The sequence below is a fragment of the Echiichthys vipera genome, assembly GCF_963691815.1.
Source record: "Echiichthys vipera genome assembly, chromosome: 17".
In the NCBI taxonomy this organism is placed as follows: domain Eukaryota; kingdom Metazoa; phylum Chordata; class Actinopteri; order Perciformes; family Trachinidae; genus Echiichthys; species Echiichthys vipera.
The window spans coordinates 20696862-20719480 of NC_139842.1; the positions used below are offsets into that span (position 1 = coordinate 20696862).

The 22619-nt window shown below is 41.0% G+C and overlaps 1 protein-coding gene across 2 annotated transcripts; it reads left to right on the forward strand.

Annotated features, from left to right (window-relative positions):
* Nucleotides 1-7593: 7593 nt before the first annotated feature.
* kmt5c (lysine methyltransferase 5C) lies at nt 7594-22576 on the forward strand. 2 transcript variants are annotated; one of them, XM_083930751.1, is made up of 9 exons: nt 7594-7891; nt 9898-10030; nt 10808-10973; nt 11164-11273; nt 11371-11534; nt 13190-13209; nt 13382-13518; nt 13653-13825; nt 15859-22576. In XM_083930751.1, the coding sequence occupies exons 2-9, from the start codon at nt 9918-9920 to the stop codon at nt 21093-21095; spliced, it is 6120 nt and encodes a 2039-aa protein (XP_083786877.1). In that variant the 5' UTR covers nt 7594-7891; nt 9898-9917; the 3' UTR covers nt 21096-22576. The 2 variants fall into 2 exon arrangements, with proteins under 2 accessions (XP_083786877.1, XP_083786878.1); XM_083930752.1 differs by having other exon boundaries at nt 13653-13813.
* The last annotated feature ends 43 nt before the right edge of the window (nt 22577-22619 follow it).

Sequence of the window (22619 nt, forward strand, 5' to 3'; positions counted from 1 at the left end):
CATGTTGCTTCAGTGGGATTTAGCCAAAGATGCTGTTTGGTGACCGTAGAAGAAGAGAGCCTCACAACCAGATGTTGCCTGTTTGTACCATAAAAAAATGGTATTCGATTGGAAGTCTCATCAATGCAAAATGTATATTTTTTCTAATGATCGTTGTGTGAGTCTGAAGTAAAGCTGGTTAATGAACTTTCTAAGACTTTATGGCTACAGCTACGCAATACTACATTTTCGTTTGCAAATGCATATCTTTTGCTATGTTTACGCATCCCGTATACTCTCATCACACATCATTTCCAAGTCTGGGAACACCGCTGATCTCGTTTTAGTTTGAAAACTCCAGAGTTGTGCTTAGTCCAGACTGGTGGAAACGGACACTTTTGGAAACGATGACGCGACGCCATGTCAGTCAGTGTTATCGGTTAACTAGACCTTTTTAGTGATGTGACGAACGAAATGGTTAAACTTGTGTTACTTACAGCTCAGCTCCACCTCTTTGTCGGTCCAAACTCTGGACTTTTCACCATTGTTCTTCCTCTGCAAAGTAACGTTGGACAACCGTCTTCCCGTTTACATCGGCACATGGCGAGTGTACGCAAAAGTAGTAGTGTGGATGTAGCCTTACAGGTCGTGAATGGCTCCGTCACTCAGCTTCTGTTGCTAAATTCGCTCAATAATCCTTACATGTGCCGCCTATATGTTCCACATGTAGGTACTGCTACTTACCAGGCATTAAATCCGTAGCCGACTTTAACACAACACACTCAAAGATGCCTGCTGGGGAGAAAGTGGCTCCATGTTTTTCTGTGATCAAAGGGAGAAGAGATGGTGAATCACTGCTCTGACCTCTCCAGTTCCAAGTGCTCTAGTCATGATAAAAAAAAACAAAGAGTGGGCTTATTTTAATCTAAACCCTCACCAAATGAGGGTGGCATGCTAGCTACAACTGGGAATATGAAGACATCAATACGGATGAATCTAAATGACACCGTCTTTTTTAAACTTGATGTAAAATCTGAGCACAAAATTCCAGTTTACTATCAACGTGATCATATACTGGGTAATCATGCAGCAAATTCCCAGTGGATCTACCTTTAAGTTTAGGTTGCAGCATCAATTCCCAGCTCAACAGCAACTAAGAAATAAAACAGGGTTCGTACAACGTCTTGAAAGCAGTTCAAATTAAGCATGCTCCAAACTTTTAAGGTTAGAAATATGCTTGAATTTGGATACACACAATTTTTTTAACGTAATCTTGTTTCATCCACAAAATGATTCAACTGAAAATCTTTTAATATTTGACAGGAAACAAAGTTTATATTTCGCAATTTCATTTCAAAATGTGGGTGTGTTGATAAACTCTTTGCTTTCAAAGCCTTGAAAGTGCTTAAACTTTACTCTTCGACCGCTGTACGAACCCTGTGAATATTTGTCCGCGCTTCTTAGGTTGTGCCGTGTAAATAACATTAGCGAGGATATGGAAGTGCTTGCATTGCTTGTGACAGTCATCATTCTTTGCTGCTTTTTGTTAAAAACATTTATTTTAGGCAGCTTACTATTGAAATAAGCATAAAGAGCCGTAGACAGAGCATCTAATCAAATCCCACATCGTTCAGATTCAGAAGACACTTTCTGCTTGTTTATACTGGCTTTTTATTTCACTTTTAATGTCACAAATCGGCCGTTCTGCGTTCCTTGTACTGTGCAATAATTGGGTAAACAGGGTGACCCCAGTGAAAACAGCCCAGAGTCCAGCACAGGCTGTCGCAACTGGTGAAAATAGTTCTTTCTACAGTGCTTCAGGGTATTTCACTGCCCGTTTCTAATAACCCAAACACACTTTTCTCGCCTCCATTACATAACTGGTGTGTCTGGTTTTATTGGTCAGCTGCTGTCTGTCCTCATTCCTCAGCCCTCTGTCCATGAATGAACACATGGCAAAAGGCAGTAAATATTGGTCCAAGTAGAGTGCAGTGCGTTATACGTCAGCGGAGGGTGGGGAAGCTGGAATTTAGCAGTCATCGTGCCCCTCCCCCGCCTTTCTCCCTCCTCCAGCAAGAGGTTTTCAACTCAGTACCTCAGAAAATAAATGTTTTGTTTCTTTTTTTTTTAAATAATCAAATCAGTGTAAGTAATCTTTATTCATATTATCTGCGTGGCTTTCTGAGGATTTGCATACAGTTCAGCTAACTGCATCAGATATTGCATAGGGGAAGAAGAAAAAAAGCATTTGACGTTGTGTGCTCAATTCACATCCAGTAAGACCCTGTTCACACCTGCGTGTATTGACATGAATCTTGGGTGATCTGATCACCAACGTTCAGACGCTTTGAGACCCCATCGACCCAGGACACATCCGGTACTTGAATGTGTCCTGGGCCACAGTGAAGGATGGTTTATTCAACTGACCTCCTCTAGGGAAGGGTATCGTTCTCAAATTGCGTAAGCTGGCTCTACCCGTAGATATATGTTACGAGGGCGTCAAACATCTTGGGTGATTTGGTTTGTCTGGAACTCAGCATGGAATAGACCTGGTCTGTATTGTTTTTAACGTGCATTGCGACCTCCCGCCAGTTTAATAATAAAAACTTTAGACGTTATCACTCCATGGAATGACCGTAATCAGTGCTCATCGTCCTCGTCGTTATTGGAGAAGGAGAGAGAAGTCACACTTAACGGGGATTCCCAAACTTTTTCAGCTCGGGACCCAAAAGAGAAGTCGCACTAAACGTCACCTCAGCCAGCGTGAACGCGTTTCTCAGGTCGCGGTTTGTGGAAGGCGAGAGACTGAGGATAAACAGCCCCACAAACCAGCACAAAAAGAACAAAATTAAATCACATATCATTGCATTGTTCTGGATTTTTACTCTGCTGATTGGCAGCCCTATAAAAACGGGTCTGGGCTAAACGGTCGCCTTCAGGACCCCTTGGTGGTCTGGGGGTCCCAAACAAAACAAACCTTACTTGGTTAGGTTTAGGAAAAGATTTTGGTCTTGGGTTAATATACTAAATAATATAAGTACGTTTTCAGCCTTTTAATACTCCCTAACACTCTTAATACTACGTCATCTTGCATCCTCGTCGCGTTCGAGAAGGTAGTGATAAGCAACTGATGACGTCAATTGTCTAATGGCGGTTAACTCTGCTCTTAGAGACAACATTTAATCTTTGCAAATGGAAATGATGTACGTGTTTATTTGCACATAGAGCTGGGATGTAAGCTCAGATCGCGAGTGGTCACTCAAGACACACTGCCGATCTACGTGAAGCTGTCCACTGGGGATCGGATCACTCAGGACGCACGTTAATGCCAGGTCTGAACGGGGCCTAAGATCAACTCAGGAAGTGAAACTTAAATTTCAAATAAAACGTATGAGGAAATCATGTTTATATTCATGTAGTAAGAAAAACACATAGATAAACGCCATTTTCACAAGATATTCACAAGTCCAAGGTTTTTAAGGTGGCTGAATTGACAATAAGAGTGATCTGTTGCTTTGAATCCACCTTTTGTGGATAAACTCGATACGATGTAAAAAGATACAATGTACAGAAATGTGATTTAAAGGCTTTTAGGATAATAAAACGTTACGCTCCGATGTTGTGGAGACCTCTTCCAGTGTCTTCAACAATGCAAAAGTGTCTCCTGTAAGAGATAGAATAACGCTACAACATTATAAATAAATGGTCCAATAAAGACCACTGTCATTCACTTTTCCATAGCTGTATAAACTTCTGCTTATTACATTTTTGTTACTCTATACTTACTCTTGTTATAACCTCTAAGAATCCGGTCTTTTAAGTTGTTTTATTGTTTCTAACTGACAAAGTTAACGCTAGATACTGCAAGCTTATTAATGTAGGATTTTTTAATCAATCAGGGATGTTTTGCACCACGCACTGTCGCTGGGTAGATATGAAATGATTAGATTATTACAGTTAAGTAAGAGAAAACAACAGAAACTCGTTTTTTTTTTAATTTACTTTGTTTTCAAATCAATCACAAATTGTCTCTGTTACAAGGTAGAAATAAAAACATGGACTTTGTATATTTGTGTCTGGGTTTTCTTTCCAAATATTCCCGACTGCAACGTGAGAAACATTCAATCTTAACATTTCACACATTCCACGTGTAAAATAGCATCTTAGCTGCTGGAAAAGACTCATTTGTGAGCGAGGGAGTGTAACAACGTCTCCACGGCTCCTGCCTCGAGGAGAATATTTCTCTAATTTTTCCTTTGCGGAGGCTGTTTCTGCCGTCAATCCAACAGTTCTGCGTGAATCAGCATGGGTGGCGTGGTGCGTGTGTCTTCTCATTTATTTATTTATCAGATATCACCTGGCTTTTCTGGCTTGGGATCAGTACATTTTTTTATTCTATTCTATTCTATTACACGGACATTTACCACATCGAGCAGTTCAGTGTGAAGCTATTTATGTAAAAGAGAAAGAAGGAGAAGAGTAAAATAAGAACAGCCTCTTCCTCCTTCGTCTGGTTTAGTCTGTGTCCATCTTTGCAGCCTTTATCTTTTCCGCTTTTATGGTTTTCTGTCACTCGCTACTGGGATAATAAAAAATCATGTGACATATGCTTTGAGTTCTGTTTCAGAGGTAATGAGCCAGAACAACTGCATTAAAACATGTAAAATGCTCAAAAGTCACTTACACACAGATTTGAACTTTGTCACCATGAAACTTAGCTCAAATATGTTTTGCAAAACACGTTTTCTTTAATTGAATGTAAAAATGAAGCATTATTTTATGAAATATGTGCATACATCTCCAGAACAGAAATGTGGATGAAACAAAAAACTGTATGAAGTCCGGTTCAAAACTCTTGTTTTCATTTTGTTGACATATTAGAGTCAAAGGGTTTTACAGAGGGGATTATGGATATCACATTGTATCACTCCATAAATCAGAAAATACTGGCAACAGCCATAAAAACAAATAAGTTCCTGATTATATGTCGAAATAGACAAATGACAAATGGGAACTGGATGAGAAAGATCTTGTGTGTAAGCATGAACAACACAGTGCCCAGTACACTCATATGCATACTGTATAAACTAACTTTATGATGCACTGTATCAACAGTCGTAAAACATAAGTGCATTGCATTTTCACACATTAAATAGCAAACTACTACAGCTGATTGTTGAGGTGTGTATAGGTGATGATACTATTTTATAACCAGTCAAAAGCATCCATAAACAAACTCATGAATCATTATAAGTCACATCTATAATGTTTTATGACTGTTGACACGGTGCATCAGAAAGCAATAGTCATAAAGCGTTATAATTCACTGTAAACACCCTCGTTACGCACTATAGATGTGTTCTTCATAGAAAGGGAAACTTTCCGTACATGCAGCAGCACTGGTACGAGTGTGACGGAGCTGCAGATTGATGACGGTGCAGCAGGAAGTTCTCTACAGCGAAGTCCCCACCTGTCGGCTCGTAAATCTTCCTGTTGATTTATGAATCAGACTTCTCCTTTACCAGACAGCAGTGCCAAATCTCTGTGTGTGTGTGTGTGTGTGTGTGTGTGTGTGTGTGTGTGTGTGTGTGTGTGTGTGTGTGTGTGTGTGTGTGTGTGTGTGTGTGTGTGTGTGTGTGTGTGTGTGTGTGTGTGTGTGTGTGTGTGTGTGTGTGTATGTGTGTGTGTGCGTGTGCGTGCGTGTGTGTCTGTGCAGTTTTATGTGTATGCACTAATGAGGCGGAGGAGAGACTCGGTGATAACTGTGTAAAACTGCACCATAATCTGTGATGGATGAATAAAATACCTCAGCTGAGCCTTCGTGGTGACAGAGGGGTGTCTGCGTTTCACTTAAGTCGTTGGAGATTGTTGTCTGTGGCAGCTTAAATGCCTTCACGCCTTTTAAAATATGCAGTAGATCTACTCTGGGTTGTTTACCAGTTGGGCTTTCTGAGACATTTCAACATTCAAGAGTTGTTGGGAAATCTATTAATGTTCCTTTAAGCAATTGTAATAGTTTCATTGTTAAATACATGTGTCTGGATGTATTTTCTTTTGAAATAGATTTGCAAAATGCAGCTTGTGGCTTCACAGCAGTAACAAATAACAATGTCTCCTATATACACAGCTGCATATAAGTCATTATTTCAGTTCTTTAAGGAATTTGTACGTCTGTTTTCAGAAGAAGGTCATGATCGATCAACCTGACGCCCTGGAGTTCAAACTTCAAGGACAGGAAGGTGTGCATCAGAAGATATGCACTTCTCAAACAGTGTGGGAGATAACGTGATCTTTCAGAGTTGACCTTTAACCTTAAAGGCACAATCAGGGATCCCAATGTAAACAAAAAGTTTCTAATCACTTTGAAACTGATCGACAGCTCATTTAATAAATATATTAACTCTAGACAACAACTCAATCTGTCATAAACGTTTTTTCTTTAATGTTGTAAAAGGTTTTTATGGAGCTGTCTCAGTAGGTTAAAAATATAGTAAGAAAATCCTGTATTTTGTAAGTAAAGAGAGAGAAATGCATAAAATGACTTTCTTATCCCTGTCATTTATTAGTGTTGTTAAAAAAAAGATTGTGAACAAAAACAAAACACGGTCGGCCCTTTATCTTGGACTATGATTTCAGCTGTGCGTGTTGCATTCCTCATTACAACTGGCTTATTAAAAGCTCACTGCCTAAGCCTTAATTACAGTCTGTACAATAAATAAAATAAATCTGCGTATCTCTCTGAAACAAAAAAGATATTATATTATTCACTAATCATTGAATAGAATAGAACAGAATTACTTTAATGATCCCAGACTGGGAAATTATTTTGTTTGTGTACAGCAGTAGTGGATCAGCAAATAAAACACTTTGTACATAACATACATAGAATCCAATATATACATAGTGTATATATACAGTGCACAGTGTCATGTCATCACAACTGTATGCAAACAATAACTGTTCTTAACAATCCCATCCTAGACACTGAAGATGTATTTAGTAGCCGCTCCGTGTGACAGCACGTCAATAGTGTCAATAAATAAATGCAGAAATAAACGTAAACAATGTGAACAGCACGTGACAGAAACAGTGTCAAACCCGTAAAAATGTTTTAAAAATATTAATTCAGACTAAATATATTTTTTATGGAAAAGCAATACTTTCATTCTGTTCCCCTAAAAACGGGTGTCTAATGGCGGTTAAACGTGGGTGTATTTTTTTTTTTTTTTAAATATAGCTTTTTTCCTACATATTCAACCTTTAATAAGATATGTAGTGCTTTTATTTTTTAATATTACTCCCAATTGAATAATTTTGGAGAAAGAAAATCTGCATTTATTATTTATTTATTCATGAATTTATTTAAATATGAACCAATCGTGTACATCTTATCGACTGTACTGGAAGAAACACTCACCTCTGCTCTGTATAAACCGTATAAACAGAGTAAAGTAAACCCCGCCCACCACAAACAATCTGACCAATCACAGAGTTCACAGTAATATTGACCTTGAGATCAGCGAATAGCGAAGCGTGTGGGCGTGACCAATGATAGTTCGGTTGCACCGGACGATGCCCATCAACTTTTGCTACTCGACGAGCGGTTGTGTAAAAGCTAGTTAGCTGCTGTTGGCTACATAACAACATATCCATTTTTTAACATAGTTTGTCGGGTGTATTCTGCCTTTTGTGATTTAACCTGGGATTATTCGTCGTCAACAACAACCAACAAATTCCAGAAGTGACGAGGAGACTCCATTTTTCGTACGCGGCTGCTGCCCGGGCGAGCCAGAAAAGACGGCGGAAAGCTAGTTAGCTTGTGTGCTAGGCTAACTTTCCCCTGCCAGGCGAACGGGGAGCCGGAGCGATCAGGCGGGCAGCGATACTTTCGTTGACTACAAAAGACTCCCGGGTATGTATTTTTTTCTTTTAAATCTACGTTGCTTCACAGCTCGGCACTGATCTGGTGCAGCCATGTTAACGTTAGTCACCAGTGCTACCACCATGTTAGCTTCCTCACTCCCCAGCTGATAACCCCGCATATTGCATTCCGCTAATGTGTGCTTATTCGCTTCCCCTAGACGTGCCTTTACCCTACTGCTTATTGGAAACATACAATAAATAATGCACATAATAAAATGCATGACGGGTTTGTAAGCCTGCTGCTTTAAAACAAGTGAGCAAGTCAAAACTAATGTTATGCTACCTGCTAATGTCATTTGCAGACTTGACCTGTCTGCTGAGATGGTTGTTGTTTGTTGTTGTTGTCATAGCTTTGGTACTTAGTATATATAATACAAGTAATAAAATGCATGACCGCTCTGTGAGCATGCAAGTAAAAACTAATCTTATGCTGCCTGCTAATGTCAAAGGATGCAAAGGATAGGAAGGTGTGCATCAGGTATCAAAGATATGCACATTTCAAACAGTGCGGGAGATCTTGATCGTGATCTTTCAGTGTCAACTTTTAACCTTTTAAAGGCACAATCAGGGATCCACATCTAAGAAAAAAGTTTTAAATCACTTTCAAATTGATTGACAGGTCATTTAATAAATATGCAAACACTAGACAACAACTCCCAACTTTTTTATTGATCTGCAAAGCCAGGAGGTTTGTTAAACGACAGTAAACAATCTTGTATTTTGAAGTCTGAAGTACAGAAATGCATAACAAAAAAAGGTGAAATGATAATTTTTAATATATATTCTTCGAAATGTAATTTATCACAAGCCTATGGTGCTGAAAAAGCTTGAAAATGGACCTTAAAAGTGATTGAAAGTGCTTGAATTTGACCTTGGAATAGCTGTACGAACCCTGAAAGTTTGAAGTTGAGAAATTAGTAACAATACTTTGTAATCCCTTCCATTTATTCGTGTCTAATGTCATTTGCAGACTGGATCTATCTGCTGACATGCACAAATGCACAGATGATTGTGGTTTGTTGTTGTTGTCATAGCTTTGTTACTTAGAAAATATAATACAAATAATAAAATGCATGACCGCTCTGTGAGCATGCAAGTAAAAAATAATCTTATGCTGCCTGCTAATGTCAAAGGATGCAGAGGATAGGAAGGTGTGCATCAGGTATCAAAGATATGCACATTTCAAACAGTGCGGGAGATCTTGATCCTGATCTTTCAGAGTGAACTTTTAACCTTTAAAGGCACAATCAGGGATCCAAATGTAAACAAAACTTAGACTAGAAAATAAAAAGGTTTTATCATTCATTCATTCATCCATCTTCAACCACTTGTCACTATCAGGGTCGTGGGGGGCTGGAGCCGATCCCAGCTGACATTTGGGCGTGATAGAAAGTTTTTAATCACTTTCAAATTGATTGACGGGTCATTTAATAAATTTACAAACACTAGACAACAACTCTCCACTCTATGGATCTGCAAACTCTGGAGGTTTATAATATTATGAAGTACAGGGTTCGTACAGGTGCTTGAAATCCTTGAAGTGCTTAAATTTTGGATAAAGTGCTTGGAAATGCTGGAAATTGTATCTGTATTCTATTTCTTTCACAACCAATATCTATAGAATTGAAATTTAATTTAATTTCTTGTCCTTCTGTTGTTACAAAACACAAGTTTAGTTGTTTATAGCACAATACCTTCGCTTTTAATGGGATAAAAAAGGTGAAATAATCATTTTCAATATGTATTCTTAGAAGTATGTAATTTATCACAGCCCCAAGGTGCTGGAATTTGACCTTTTGAAAAGGTGTACGAACCATTGGAAGTATGAAGTTGAGGAATGCATAACAATGCTTTCTAATCCCTTCCATTTATTTGTGTTGTGTCTAATGCCATTTGCAGAATTGATCTGTCTGCTGAGATGCACAACTGCACAGATGATTGTGATTTGTTGTTGTTGTTCTAGCTTTTATATTTTGATCCTTGTGGTTCTTGCAGCATGCTGATGGTGGGAGGCAATGGACGGGTGCACTAGAATGAGTGTGAAGGAGCTGTGTGAGACCGATGACCTGGCCACCGGTTTGGTGCTGGACCCTTTGCTGGGCTTCAGCACCCATAAAATGAACATCAGGTAACGCCTGTCACTCAAGCATGCAGGTTTGAGCATGTCATGACACCCAGACCTGTCCGTTAGATGTCTATGTAAAGACACAAAAAATGCAATTCAATAATTACAGTGTGTGGAAACAAATAGCAGTGGTTTACCGTCCTGTATTGTTCAAAAGACAAATTTGCCGTTCAGCAGAGTCCCTACACACTGTCAACTGCATTTACACTTGATGTCTGTTTCCCAACTCAACACAACACATTGAGTACACGTGCTGTAATTGCTTTTGAAACTTTGACATCAGGGAAAATTGACAAGATGCTAATCCAAGCAATCTATATTAGCTTTTTTATTCCACTCCTTTTCATCACTCTGTCACTTTTTTGCGCTGCTTTAATGTGTAAATGCCCCCGTTCTTATTCACAAGTAAACTGTTTGACCCATCATTTGGATCACACTGATTTAGGCTTTATGCTGCCACTCGATTGTGGCTGCTGGCTGAAAAGTTAATTTATGTTTTCTGTCAATTACAATACTCAAATACAACTAAACTATTGTACTAGGAAACATCCACACATGCTCAGTAATCATTATCTCAACAGTGATGTGTTAAGTCCAAGCACAAAAATGTTTCAGTGATTTAAAGCATGCACGATGACGCAGTCTCCTGAAATCTTTCTCTAAAATAGCATTTTATTTTACACAAAACATGCCTTCGACTAACACAGTGATCAGACTTGGTCCTGTGACTGTTTCTGCTCTCCTCATGTGCCGTTCTCTGCTTTTCTCCCCTCCCTTCAGTCCCCCACCAGAGATCCGGCGTTGGGGTAACCTCAAAGAGACCCTGTTGCGCTTTCAGCGTACGCATGACTTCAATGCTACGTTTGAGGCGCTTACAGTGGGTGACCCGGCTGGAGACTACTTTAGTGCTTTGGGATGCCATCGACAGGAGCTGCTGAGACAACATGTAAGCTTACAAATCAGTATAAATATGAAATAATCTCCAATGAAATTAGACAAAATGCATTAAAAACGTGGTATTATGGCATTTTCACTTGGAAGTCACCCTCTGTGTTAGGTTCATAGAAAGTTACCTTTTGATTCCCGGGTTTGTTACTCAAATGTAAGTACACAATCTAAACCATCGGTGTCTGCAGGTGTATCGCTACCTTGGTGCCTTCCTGATGGAAAGCGGTGTGAAGATAGAGTCCTGTGACAGATACTCCTCAGAGACCAACGGAGCAAAGATAACCTCGACGAGGCACTGGTAATCGCCTACTCGCACTCGGATTTGTCAAGGCAGCTTGTTACTGAAGTTTCTTTTTCAGTTGTAGATATGTGACGCCTCTTTTGTTGCCCCTCAGGTTCGCAGGGGAGCGTGTGGAGGTCCTGCTTGGCTGCATAGCAGAGCTGAGCCCCGCTGACAGCGCCGTGCTGAGGGCAGGAGTCAATGACTTCAGCGTGATGTATTCCACACGCAAACGCTGCGCTCAGCTCTGGCTCGGCCCTGCAGCTTTCATTAACCACGGTGAGTTTGTTTGCACCCATGACTCATTATTTCCCAACACACACAAACACACACACACAGATTTATCAGTTCAAAATGTTCGAAGCTGATCGAGCGAGTGAGTTTTAACAGCTAAACATTATCGCCTGCCAGGAGTGCGTTTTTAAAGGCACTGCCTGTGATTCAAATCACAACAAAAGGTTGAATACCAACATTTAAACCACAAGATTGGAAGCGGCTATCCCTCTCACACTGACTGACAGGTCTTTTATTACAAGCAGTCACACTACACAGCGATGAATTCTGAGTCGTTGTTTTCTTTTATTATTTGATTACTGACATACTTACTGAATGTGTATTGTTTTAATTCAGATACTTTCAGAGACCGGCAAAAGGCAGGTTTTTCATGTGAAACCTCTCAGTTGTATATCCAAATATTTCTGCCATTTATATGGTCATGAATGACTCTGTGTCATGTAAGCACTGCAAACACATGCACATCAGGTGAGATTAGTGTCTTGATCCTAGAATAAGTGCTCATGAGCTGGATTAGCACCAGTTTCTGCATGCTGTTCTCACAAATATATATATCTGAAGTCAGTTCTTGTGTTCACTGAACAGAATCAAACATTTATTACTCCATCGTAGTTATTTTGCATCTTTGACAGATTGTCCTCCATGAGTGTGATGTTTGATGCCTGTTTAATTAGCATCACTTTTCTCAACACGAGCAGTTTATTTTGTACATTACTTTACTTAGGATTTTTTTTCTCCCATACTGACACCAAGTGGTAAATTATTGAATTATAAAAATGAAGTCATAAATCACTCTTGCAGTTCCCCAGTATGCTCTTACACAGTTCCTTGCAGAGGCGGTCAAAAAAGTATGTTGTGTAGTTTCCACGACAAACACATTTATCATCAACTAGTTTTGCACCGCAGATAAATTGTGTGTTAATTAAAGGGTAGTGGCAAATGTTTTTTTGTTGCCACGGCTGTATCTGAATTTTAAATATTGTTACAAATCCAAACCCGACCCAGTGTTGAGCTGAAATAAATCATTAATTAAATGGATTTGTTGATTGACAGAACTTCACCTTCGTTCCAGCTTCTAAAATGCAAATATTTGTTAGTTTTCATAGTCTAGTATGATAATGAGTTGAATTTATTTTGGGTTTTGGACCGTTGGACAAACAAAACAAGACATTGAAGTTGTCATCTTTCCCTATTCATTACCATTTTAAAGATCAGATGACTCATCGTGAAAACAACTAGCAGATTAAATAGAAATAAAACTTTGAACTTTTTAAAAATGTATAATTTCATTACATGGACATTTTGTCAAGCATAGAAGCTGCCACGACGTAGAAGCACAAGCGGCGTGCTCTTCACCGACGCCGTCGTCAGCTCAGGGTTTGCACTGAATTGTAATGTGCACAAAATGTCCAGTGAAATTTGAGTTAATTCTTGCGTCCACTCAGAGGGCAGTCTCTGACAAGATCTTAAATAATGTCTGAGAGTTAATCAGCTTAGCCTTTGAGCCTTTTGCTAAATGAACTCAGCCCAAGCGTGCTGATCAACACAATATTGAGTCTTTTGTTCATTGCTGTGATTAAATTAAAACCTTGAAATCTGTTTTTTTCTGTTTTTTCTCACTTTGTCCTTCTGGGTTGAAGACTGCAAACCAAACTGCAAGGTAATCTACAACCTTTATCATCATATGTCATCAAATTGAAAGTGATTGGTGTTTTGCTTGAAGAATTATTGTGAAGTTTTGCACATTAGGTAGATAATTACACTCCTTCTGGCTCCTAACTGTTGATGTATCCCATGGGCGAAACCAACCTTTGTCTTTTTCACCCGCCCAGTTCGTCCCTGGAGAAAAGAATATCGCATGTGTGGAAGCGATTCGACCCATCTCACCTGGGGAGGAGATCACGTGTTACTATGGCGCCAGCTTTTTTGGGGAAGGCAATGAAATGTGTGAATGCTGCACCTGTGAGAGGTGTGTCCATCATTTGATCAGACATCATCCTTATTGTTGCTCTTTAAGCTTTTGGAGGTTTTGTTTATCAGATATAAAAAAAGTAACTGTTTTTTTAACTTAAATTTGATTTTATGATTTTTAATGTTCTTCAGGAATGGAGAGGGGCATTTCAAACACAAAGGGAAGCAGCCTGAATGTGAAGAAACGAAGGACGCTGTGGGGCAAAAGTACCGTCTGAGGGAGAGATACCTTCGTCATCACAGAGAGAAGGGTCACTTCACTGCGAGGCCGATAATACCAGGAACACACTCAGGTATCTTTAAAGGTAAAAGGCTCTAAAGGTTTTCTCTCAAATGGTCTTTTGCACTGAAGAATTAACATATGAAGTACTGTTAAAATAAAAGTAACACAATCAATATTGACAGTCAGCTAATTCAAACAGAAGATCTGCATTGCTGGTTTCCTAAAAGCCCTCTCAGCACCACAGAAGTGGCTCATAACCAACTAACAGGGAATATTAGCCTTCAAATGCAATTATACAGCAGTGATGTTAAGAATAACAGCTTGTAATACTAAAAGCGCGACAGTCTGCGTGTCACTTCAGTGGTTGTTAAATGCACCGTCAAATTGGAAGCCTTAAGGACAACCAACACCGCTCATTGTTCAATAAGGTCCACTTAGCTGTTTAGTTAAGCAGTTTTAAAATGACCATACGTCACATCAACACAAAAAGATTATCTGTGGAATATATCAGTTGCCTCCTGCGTTACTCACAGATTATGTCTAACCCCCACAACTGCAACCTGTGTGCGGGTATAAGAACATTAACTGTTTTAGGAATCGTTAGGTCAAATGTTTTTTGTGGAGATGAGCAAACAAATAATGAGGCAGCTTTAATCGTGCTGTGACTGTAAAATCCTAATGCAATGATACTAGTGTCATTTCCAAAGGGCACCGGTGTTTTATGTGTCAAACATGGTATGACTGCTGCGTTACACCAGATTGGGGTAACGCAGTCTGTTAGATGTAAATGAAGTTTGTTTCACTCTTCGGAGTTAAACAACAGGGTTGAATGGCTCTGTAGCCCCTTTCACGCAGCCCGTTGCGGCGTTATTTCGCCTCACTGTTCTGAATAAAAGGTACGGACACAGGATGGGGGGACAGAATTGTTCTGCTGTGAAGCTGAATTGACGTGTAAGACTGTTGTGTTACACATTCCGCAATGTGTGATTTTAGATTAAATTTCTTTCTGAAATCACAATTCAATTCAATTTTATGTACAGTGCCAAATCATAACAAAAGTTAGCTCAGAACACTTTAAAGAGTAGGTAAAGACCACACTCTATGACTTATTCATTATTTACATAGACCCAACAATTCCCCCGCACACTGGGGCAGCATTGTGCCGGCGAATCTCCTTCATGGCAGTTTTGCAGAATCTCTGTGTGAAAGAGGCGACAGTGGACGCAGTCATCCACAGCTTGTTAAAATACATGAAATAATCTTTTAGGATGCGAATTGTGTTGCTTTGTCATGACATAAGGATTCACTCTAACATGGAATCTGCAACCAAAACTTACTGAATAATTCCAAAGCACTGCTGTTTTCTTTTGTTATTAGTGGGGTTAAGATAATACTAAACGGCAGCACTATGAGTGGCATGCGTATGCTTACGTAACCGTAGCAGAACATGCATCTTTTGAGGAGCAGTTGCGTGAATCTTCTCAAGCACGAGAGCTGTTTCCTGTGACGTTGGACGTTTTATTTGCAAGAGGCAGAATTCCCCTTTTCTACAAACTTCACATACTGTAAGTTTAGGTTGTATATGGATTGCTAACTGAAAGTTTCTATTGTTTTCTCTCTTTTAAAAAAAAAAACCAACAACTTGCATTTAGTGTCTGTGTATTTCACTGCAAAATAGAATATGATAGAATCTGTAATAAAATATGCTTAGACCGTGTCAGTATAATTCAAAGTCAGTGTCGCCTTTTACACCCTCAACAATTCTTTTCCCCCCACACCTTTCTGAGCATCACAAGCTTTAGTACAGCTGGCTATCTTGGCATCTGCGGTGCAGTAAATGGCTCTCTATATTAATGATAGCAGTTTAATTAATTGACCACTTAAATCACAATGTTTCTCCACAGTCACATCTTTGGGGCTCTGGGTTCTGTCACTCAGAACATCTATGGCCAGGCATTTCATAAGTGAAATGGACTTCTTTTGATGATTGAATTCAATTGAATGCATTGCTTAAATAAGAATGATTGTTATACACTGCTCAAGTTGAATCATCATACACGTTATTGAAGAGATGCTTTAAGTTCAACTGATTTCTTTGTTGTCTTTCATTCATAGCCATCCCCTCAAGGAATTCCTTTACACAGCAGATGAGGAGAAATGCCTTGAAGAACAGAAAATTTGGTCAAAAAAAGAAGTGGAGACGAGAGAAACACAGACGATCAGGGAAACAGTGCTGGGCGCTTCCACTTTTGTCCCAATTTGCTTTGAGGGACCTCAAAGTCCGAGTACGGCGCCACTCAGTCGACTTCTTACTCAACTGTAAAGATCCAAAAAGCAAAGAAAGGGCTTTGCTTCTACAACTGGAGGAAGTGAAGCGAAAAGATAATAGGCTGAGTGAACTGAATTCCACCGGTGAAGGAAACAACAGTGAGGTAAACCTGAAGCCTTTCACTCTAAATTCCTCCATGTCAGTTCATCAGAAAAGTAGACCTGCAGCAAGCAGCGCCGGCCTTAATGGGAAAACTGTCAAAGTGGTGGAAAGACGAGTGGCTCCCAAGAGGAGCTCTTCGAGAACAAGAAGCTCGGTACAGACAGGGTCCAGTAACACAGCAGACACTACAACTGTTTGTCCCTCTGTTGAAAATGACAAAACCCGCAGTGCAATAAAACGAGAGGTAATTGAAAAGGCAATCTTGCAGTGTCAAAGCAACAAGTGCAGCAGCGTTGAATCCTGCGTCACCGACGCGGCTCAAAACCCAGTCGCTGAGCAAACGAAGCACATGACCACCAGAGTGTCGTCCGTGTTAAAAGTTTGTCAGAGGGTCACAGATGGAACGAAGAAAGCCGGAGACAATCCACTAATATCGCTGAAGCAATACCTTAGAGTCAACCTAACAAGGGTAGCAGTGCCACACAGCATAGAAGCAGAAAAGACCCCTGAAGGCAGGATAGAAAGGATGCCGTTAAGAGGAAGTGCCAGACAGAGTCCGAGACCTGCGCCTCTCAGAGTACAGGCAGTACGAAAAGCGGCCGGATCACAGCAGGAGCAGGGAGGAAGTTCAGAGATCTGCACAGCTGAAAGTAACAGCGGGGTGAGGGAAATGTTTTTCAAGGCCATCGATAAAGTAAATTTAAGGCCGCGACAAGCAAGTGACTCAGCAGGCGATTTGTCCCACAGCGAGAAAGGTGGGAATGACAAGGTTGTCGAAATACAAACCGTTAAAGATGGAACAGATGACATACAGAAGGAGCAGGACATCGTAAAAGGTAAATCTGGAGAGCAGAAAGGAAAGAAAAATGCAACTGTGGAATGTAAAAGTAACAAGGCTGTAGCAGAAGTGAAAGAGTCAGAATGTAAAATAGTACCAAGTGAAAAAACAAGAGGACAAAATAACCCACAGTGTGTTAAAATTAAAGTCGAGGAGGGAGTTGTTAAATCATCAGCACAAATAGCTCTGAGTTTTACTAAACGGCTAGGGCGTGAAGAAGATATTGTCATAAAGCCAGCGAAGGTTCTGCTCTCTGATATCTTAAGAAAAGATAAACCCTTAATGGATAAGAGATTACACGGAGATATGGTTGGAAGAAGGTTTTCTACCTCCGCCTCTAAAGAAATGCAAATTCCCATGGAGAAAGAACAGCAACAAATAAATGGAGGCAGGTGCAATCGTTCAGGGCAGAGGAGGATTATGAAACGACGGAAAATGAGGCCTAGAGCAGCGAAAGAAAAAGCTAAGCAAATCAGCCAGGGTCACTTGAGCAAAGATGTTCCAGTTAAAGCGCAGAAGACTTTGTTGAGTGAGGACAGTGCGCAGCTTCAGTCACCACAGAGGCGTAACGACCAACCGGCTATCTGCCTCAACTCACTACCTCATAAGTCACTAATGTCAGCAAAAACTACTACTAATCTGCATTCAGATACCAATCCACAGGGACACATACAGTCCAACATACCTCTGAAGAAACGTACATTTCACAGCTCTGTGGAAATAGACTCTGAACAAGGTTTGAACTCTGCTTCAGATCAAGCTTCTAAAGAATTGAATTCATCAGCAGAGCTGAAGCCGGACCCTACCACAGGTTCAGGGGAGAGTAGCCAAGTGAAAAGATATTGTAAAGGCAGATATAGGCAAACAGAACTGCAGAAGTTAAACCCCCCGAAGTTCACAAAACAAAACTCCTTAAGGCGAGTGCTGCGGTCCCGAGCTAATTTAGTTCAGCGCAGCAATTTATTGAGGAGAGTTCGAAAGTGTAAATTAGAGAGGCAAGATGAGGACTATGTCGACAACGATAAGCTCGCAGAGGACAAACAAGCTGAGGATCCTGCTAAAAATCCAACTCTAAAACGATCTCATAACAAGGATGAGGTGGAAACTTTAATGCAGCATAGCGAGGACGAGACGAAGCCGGACATTGATTTTAAGATTCGTTTTAAGAGGAGGAGAGGCAAAGTATGGGAGATGCAAAGAGCAGGTTTGGAAAATTTTGCGTTAAAAGCAGAAAATGGAGAGGAGTTGGTGACGTGCGACCCTTTTAAAGCCATCATGGATTCTGTGTCGATTTTAAACATGGAGATGGAGGCAGCTCGGGCACACGTGCAGGCTAGCAAGAAGTCAAAGAGCAGATTGCATCGCTTGAAAAAAAGAGGCGAGAGGCTGAGTGAAAGGAAAGTCACAGATGCACCCTCAGACACAAAGTCGGAACCTGATGTTAAAAATGCCTGTGGGCCAAGTGAAACGCCCAGTGACAAAGTAGAAATTATAGAGAAGTTAGAAGATAAGGAGCTTCTAGATGGAGTCAAGCTGCTGCCGGAGAAAATCGAGAGTAACTTTTACAGCGACGTGCCAGCTGTAGTGCAAGGAACAAAAATGGAAGACCGTTTTGCAAAGAATTGCTGCTTGTTTGAAACTGGGTCACAACAGAAACTCCAGACTGAATTGGACTCAAACGGTTTTCCGTTACCAGTAATTAAACTACGCAGAAAGGTGGAGGATATTTGGGAGGTGGATAGCAAAGAGGAGCTCAAGCAGACGGAACTTAAAGTAGAGCCCATTGTCAAAAAAGAGACCAAGGGTCAGATTTTAGGGAAACAAAAGAAAGGATGTCTTGATCTTAGCAAGCTCAAAGAGGAGTTCCCTTTGCAGCGACTGAACAGCAACGCGGAAATTCTGAAAACAGAACCGCCGCCGTTTTCCTTGTCTCTGTCGCCGCTTTCTCTGTCTTCCCCTCTTAATGACAATAAAACTGAAGATATATCCTCGGTTGTAGAATTAATCACTGACAGGCCAGAGATGAGCTACGGAGGAAGGAAACAGAGGCACAAAATGGAGAGACCTCGGAAGTGTCTGCCTGTAGAAACACCCTCCACTTGTCTTAGTCACACCCTCCAACAAATTGACAACAGTCTCTCCAGGCTCTCCGAGGGCTTGTGTTCATCTCAGACTTTGGAAAAGCCGACAGCGTGTGCTTCTAATTCTGTCATTCAAGCCCCGTCCCAGTCTCCTCTGTTCGCAACAGCAGATAACATGCTCTCCGGCGAGCCCAACTTCACAAACTGCTGTGATGATATTCTGGACTTTCAGTGTCTCAACTTCGAGGGGTATTATCAGCCACAGAACATACTTCCATCTTCCCCCTCAGATCTGTGTTCGCTAGATCCACCCACAGATCCCTTCAGCAGTCCCCTCTCTCACAGCCCGTCTGATACATGGACCACTGAGACGCCGTACCTTGGCCCTCCCAGTCCAGGAAATAATTTTACCAGTGAGGATCTGCAGTTTTTTCCAGGTCTGATTTCTTCCAAAAGTGACTCTGTTCCTCTGGAATGTGAAGTGAGGGATACCTCCAGAGACAGACACCCACCCAACAACCCCGGTTTCAGTTTTTCAGCTCTCTGCAACTCTGAATTCACCGCTAAGGATCGGATCCTGAGTAAAAATCCAGGAATGAGGCTGTCTAGAGAAGACATCAGACATCAGTCCTATCCTATAGTCAACAAGCCTCGGTTGATGGGTGCAACAACGTCTTCTGTTACGTCTCACGTTCCTGTTACTTTACCCCAACCCTCCAACTCAAGGATGAGTCAATCAAAAGCCCAGCTGAACCTTAAAGCCCAGGGACCCTTCCATCGTATGGCCATTCCTAAATCCCAGTCTTTTTCAAGCAGTCAGCCAAACACAGTCAGAGGTGTCCCCCAGAGCTGCTTGACTAAATCCGTCCCGCCATCTCAAATGTCTAACAAATTCCACTCTCCTCAACTCTTCACTGTGAAAAATCCTAATCCTCCTGACAATCCATTCAAGTACCATGAGAAAACCTCCTCGGTTATTCACAGGGTGCTTAAGTTTCAGGAGGGGAACCAGAGTCAGAACTTGTATAGTGCACCTTGTAAAGACGTCATGGCTGCTGGCAGCCCGGTCGTCACATCCACAATACTTGGTGCAAAGTCAGGTGCTATTGAGAAGACCCAGCAGAGTCAGAAACTAGGTGTTGGTACAGACGGTCATCATAAAGGCAACATTTCTCTTCAAGGGTTTGGAAAAGATGTCGGCCATCTTGTTTCCTCCAGCAACCCCAGCAGGTCGAACCTTCATTTCAACAAACCCAACCCTTTCCCTCAGTCTTTTGTTAAAAGTAATATGTCATCCGACAAACACGAAGGTGTTGAAACCCACATGACGTACAAAAACATACAAAGACCGTTCTTCTTTCCTAGCAAAACGCCTGACGGTTATTTGTCACCACAAGAAAAGAAATCCACTCCGTTGACCTCAGAAAAGCACCAGCCCTGTTACACCCAGCAAGACCCTTTTGATTTTAGCTTTGGCTCGTCTCTTTCGCCCACGCCTCAGCACAACAACCCCCAAGTGGCCCAGAGTACACCACCTGGCACGCCAGCACCAGCAAACAAGAGTCAGTCCTCGACGTCCTCGGCGTCTTTCCCTTACGGCTATCAAGGTCCTCCTTACGTACTAAACTTCAGCGGAGATCATTCATTGACCCTGGGTCTCAGGGACGGGGTTGAAGGTTACCCAGGATTAGGCTCCACAAACTACACCTACCATTGCCTGATGGAGCCGTCGGGCACCCAAGGGCGACTGGTTCTCGAGCCCTGTGGACCCCAGCCGTCTAACCCAGCGTCTTTTTCCTTGGGTGGATTTTCAGGGCTCAAAGGTCAGGACGAACACTGCAGGAAGGACATGCAGCAACAGTGCCAGCCCGGGGAACACCAGGGCGCATCACATTATGGACCTGGTTCATCGTCTCACTCGATGGGTGCCACAAAACCCAAGAGAGTGAGGTTAGTGGTGACGGACGGCACAGTAGACTTGGATCTCCAGTACTCTGATTGATTTATACCCCCGCAGTCACTGGATCCAGGAACACATTTGTGTTTTTCCTCTAGGATTACACGGTATCTGCCACAGGATGTTTTTCTAAACACTGTAATTCATAGTCTACCAGTTATTAAAGCCCGCTGACTGATTGACACTTTTCTAAATCCTTATTTTGATGGACTGTTAATGTATGAATGACTTGTACAGAATTTTATGTAAAATGGGCGTATCAGCGTGTTTTAACTACTGTATGATTTAAAAAATATATATATATATATAAATATCCACTACAATTAGCTGAGAATACCAAATTAAGAAAACACAGCATTACATCCTCTTGTGACTGTAGGAGTTTGAACCTTTAGGCCCTGTAGACATTGAAAATTCCTCTTAACTGTACTGCAACGTAGTTGTATGACTCTTTCTATACCGTGTATGGCCGTAGAGACAGAAGCACCGTCATCGGTCGCTGGTACTTGTATTGGTTGGTTTTAAAAAAGGCAGCTTTGTGCCTCAGTCTTTGATAATGTTCTTGTGACTTTTTGAAAGCACCTGTTGAAACAAAATCACCCCTCGTTTTTTATACTCACAGTGAGCTCTTTTCCTCACTCGGTGTGTGTAAATGTGTGTGTGTGAGCGAGTGTGTGCATGCATTTGGCAGCGCAGGTACCGAGGGATCAAAGTAAGGCGTGTTGTTATAGTCGGATCATTAGTAATTGGTGCATCGGTGGAAGGCTCGTGCATGGACGATGTACAGTGAAAACGATATATTATTCAAGGACAACTCTACACATGCTCGACGCGAACTGCAGCTTTTCACAGATGTTCTTTTGAATTCTCACGTGGATGAGAGAGCGGGAGAAACTGCAATATGTTTGGTTTTGTTTTCAGGCCGACTGGGCTCAACTGTTTGAGGTTATAGTACAACGTTTTTTTCCAGATGGAAACATTTTTGATATTACCGCGTAACATCAAGAAAAGTGACAATCTTCTCACAGAGTAACTCACTTTTTGTCATTTCTTTGGTCTCTCAAATGAGTTAATGTTAAAAAACAGAACAGAAGGATAAGTTATGCATCACCTGCAATAGCTACTGTTATTTTGTTGTGGAGATCCACATTTATAGGTGTTTATATTGTAACCAGAGTTTGGGTTTTATTTGCTGTCGCTTGTGGAAGTCACGCGAGCGCCCCCCCCCCCCCTCGTGTCTCGATGTACTGTTTGTTGAACCCCGTTCGACATGCGTGGGTGGGGGGTGTTCAGTGTGACTGCACAACCTTTTACCTTACTACCATGAAAAAATGTACTGTCTTGATATGGAAAGGCCAATTATTTATTTTAATATCCTCATCCTTGAAATGGTGCTTTAATGTAATTTATATTTCACATTGATTGTTCAAAACTATTAAATGTTTTTTATCATTATTTAATGGGACAAAATACTGAACTGAATATTTACATCAAGTATTTAATTTCACAGCCTTTTGACATGTTATCCGATCTGTTCAGTCGTTACAGGTAAAACTTTCTCTGTCTTTT

What these genes read in the sequence shown, in the direction of transcription:
- kmt5c (XM_083930751.1), top strand. Translation starts at nt 9,918, where the DNA reads ATGGACGGGTGCACTAGAATGAGTGTGAAGGAGCTGTGTGAGACCGAT. An exon ending in TGCAGCTTTCATTAACCACG is followed by an intron (nt 11,535 to 13,189) that starts GTGAGTTTGTTT and finishes TCTGGGTTGAAG; the next exon opens with ACTGCAAACCAAACTGCAAG. An exon ending in ACTGCAAACCAAACTGCAAG is followed by an intron (nt 13,210 to 13,381) that starts GTAATCTACAAC and finishes TCACCCGCCCAG; the next exon opens with TTCGTCCCTGGAGAAAAGAA.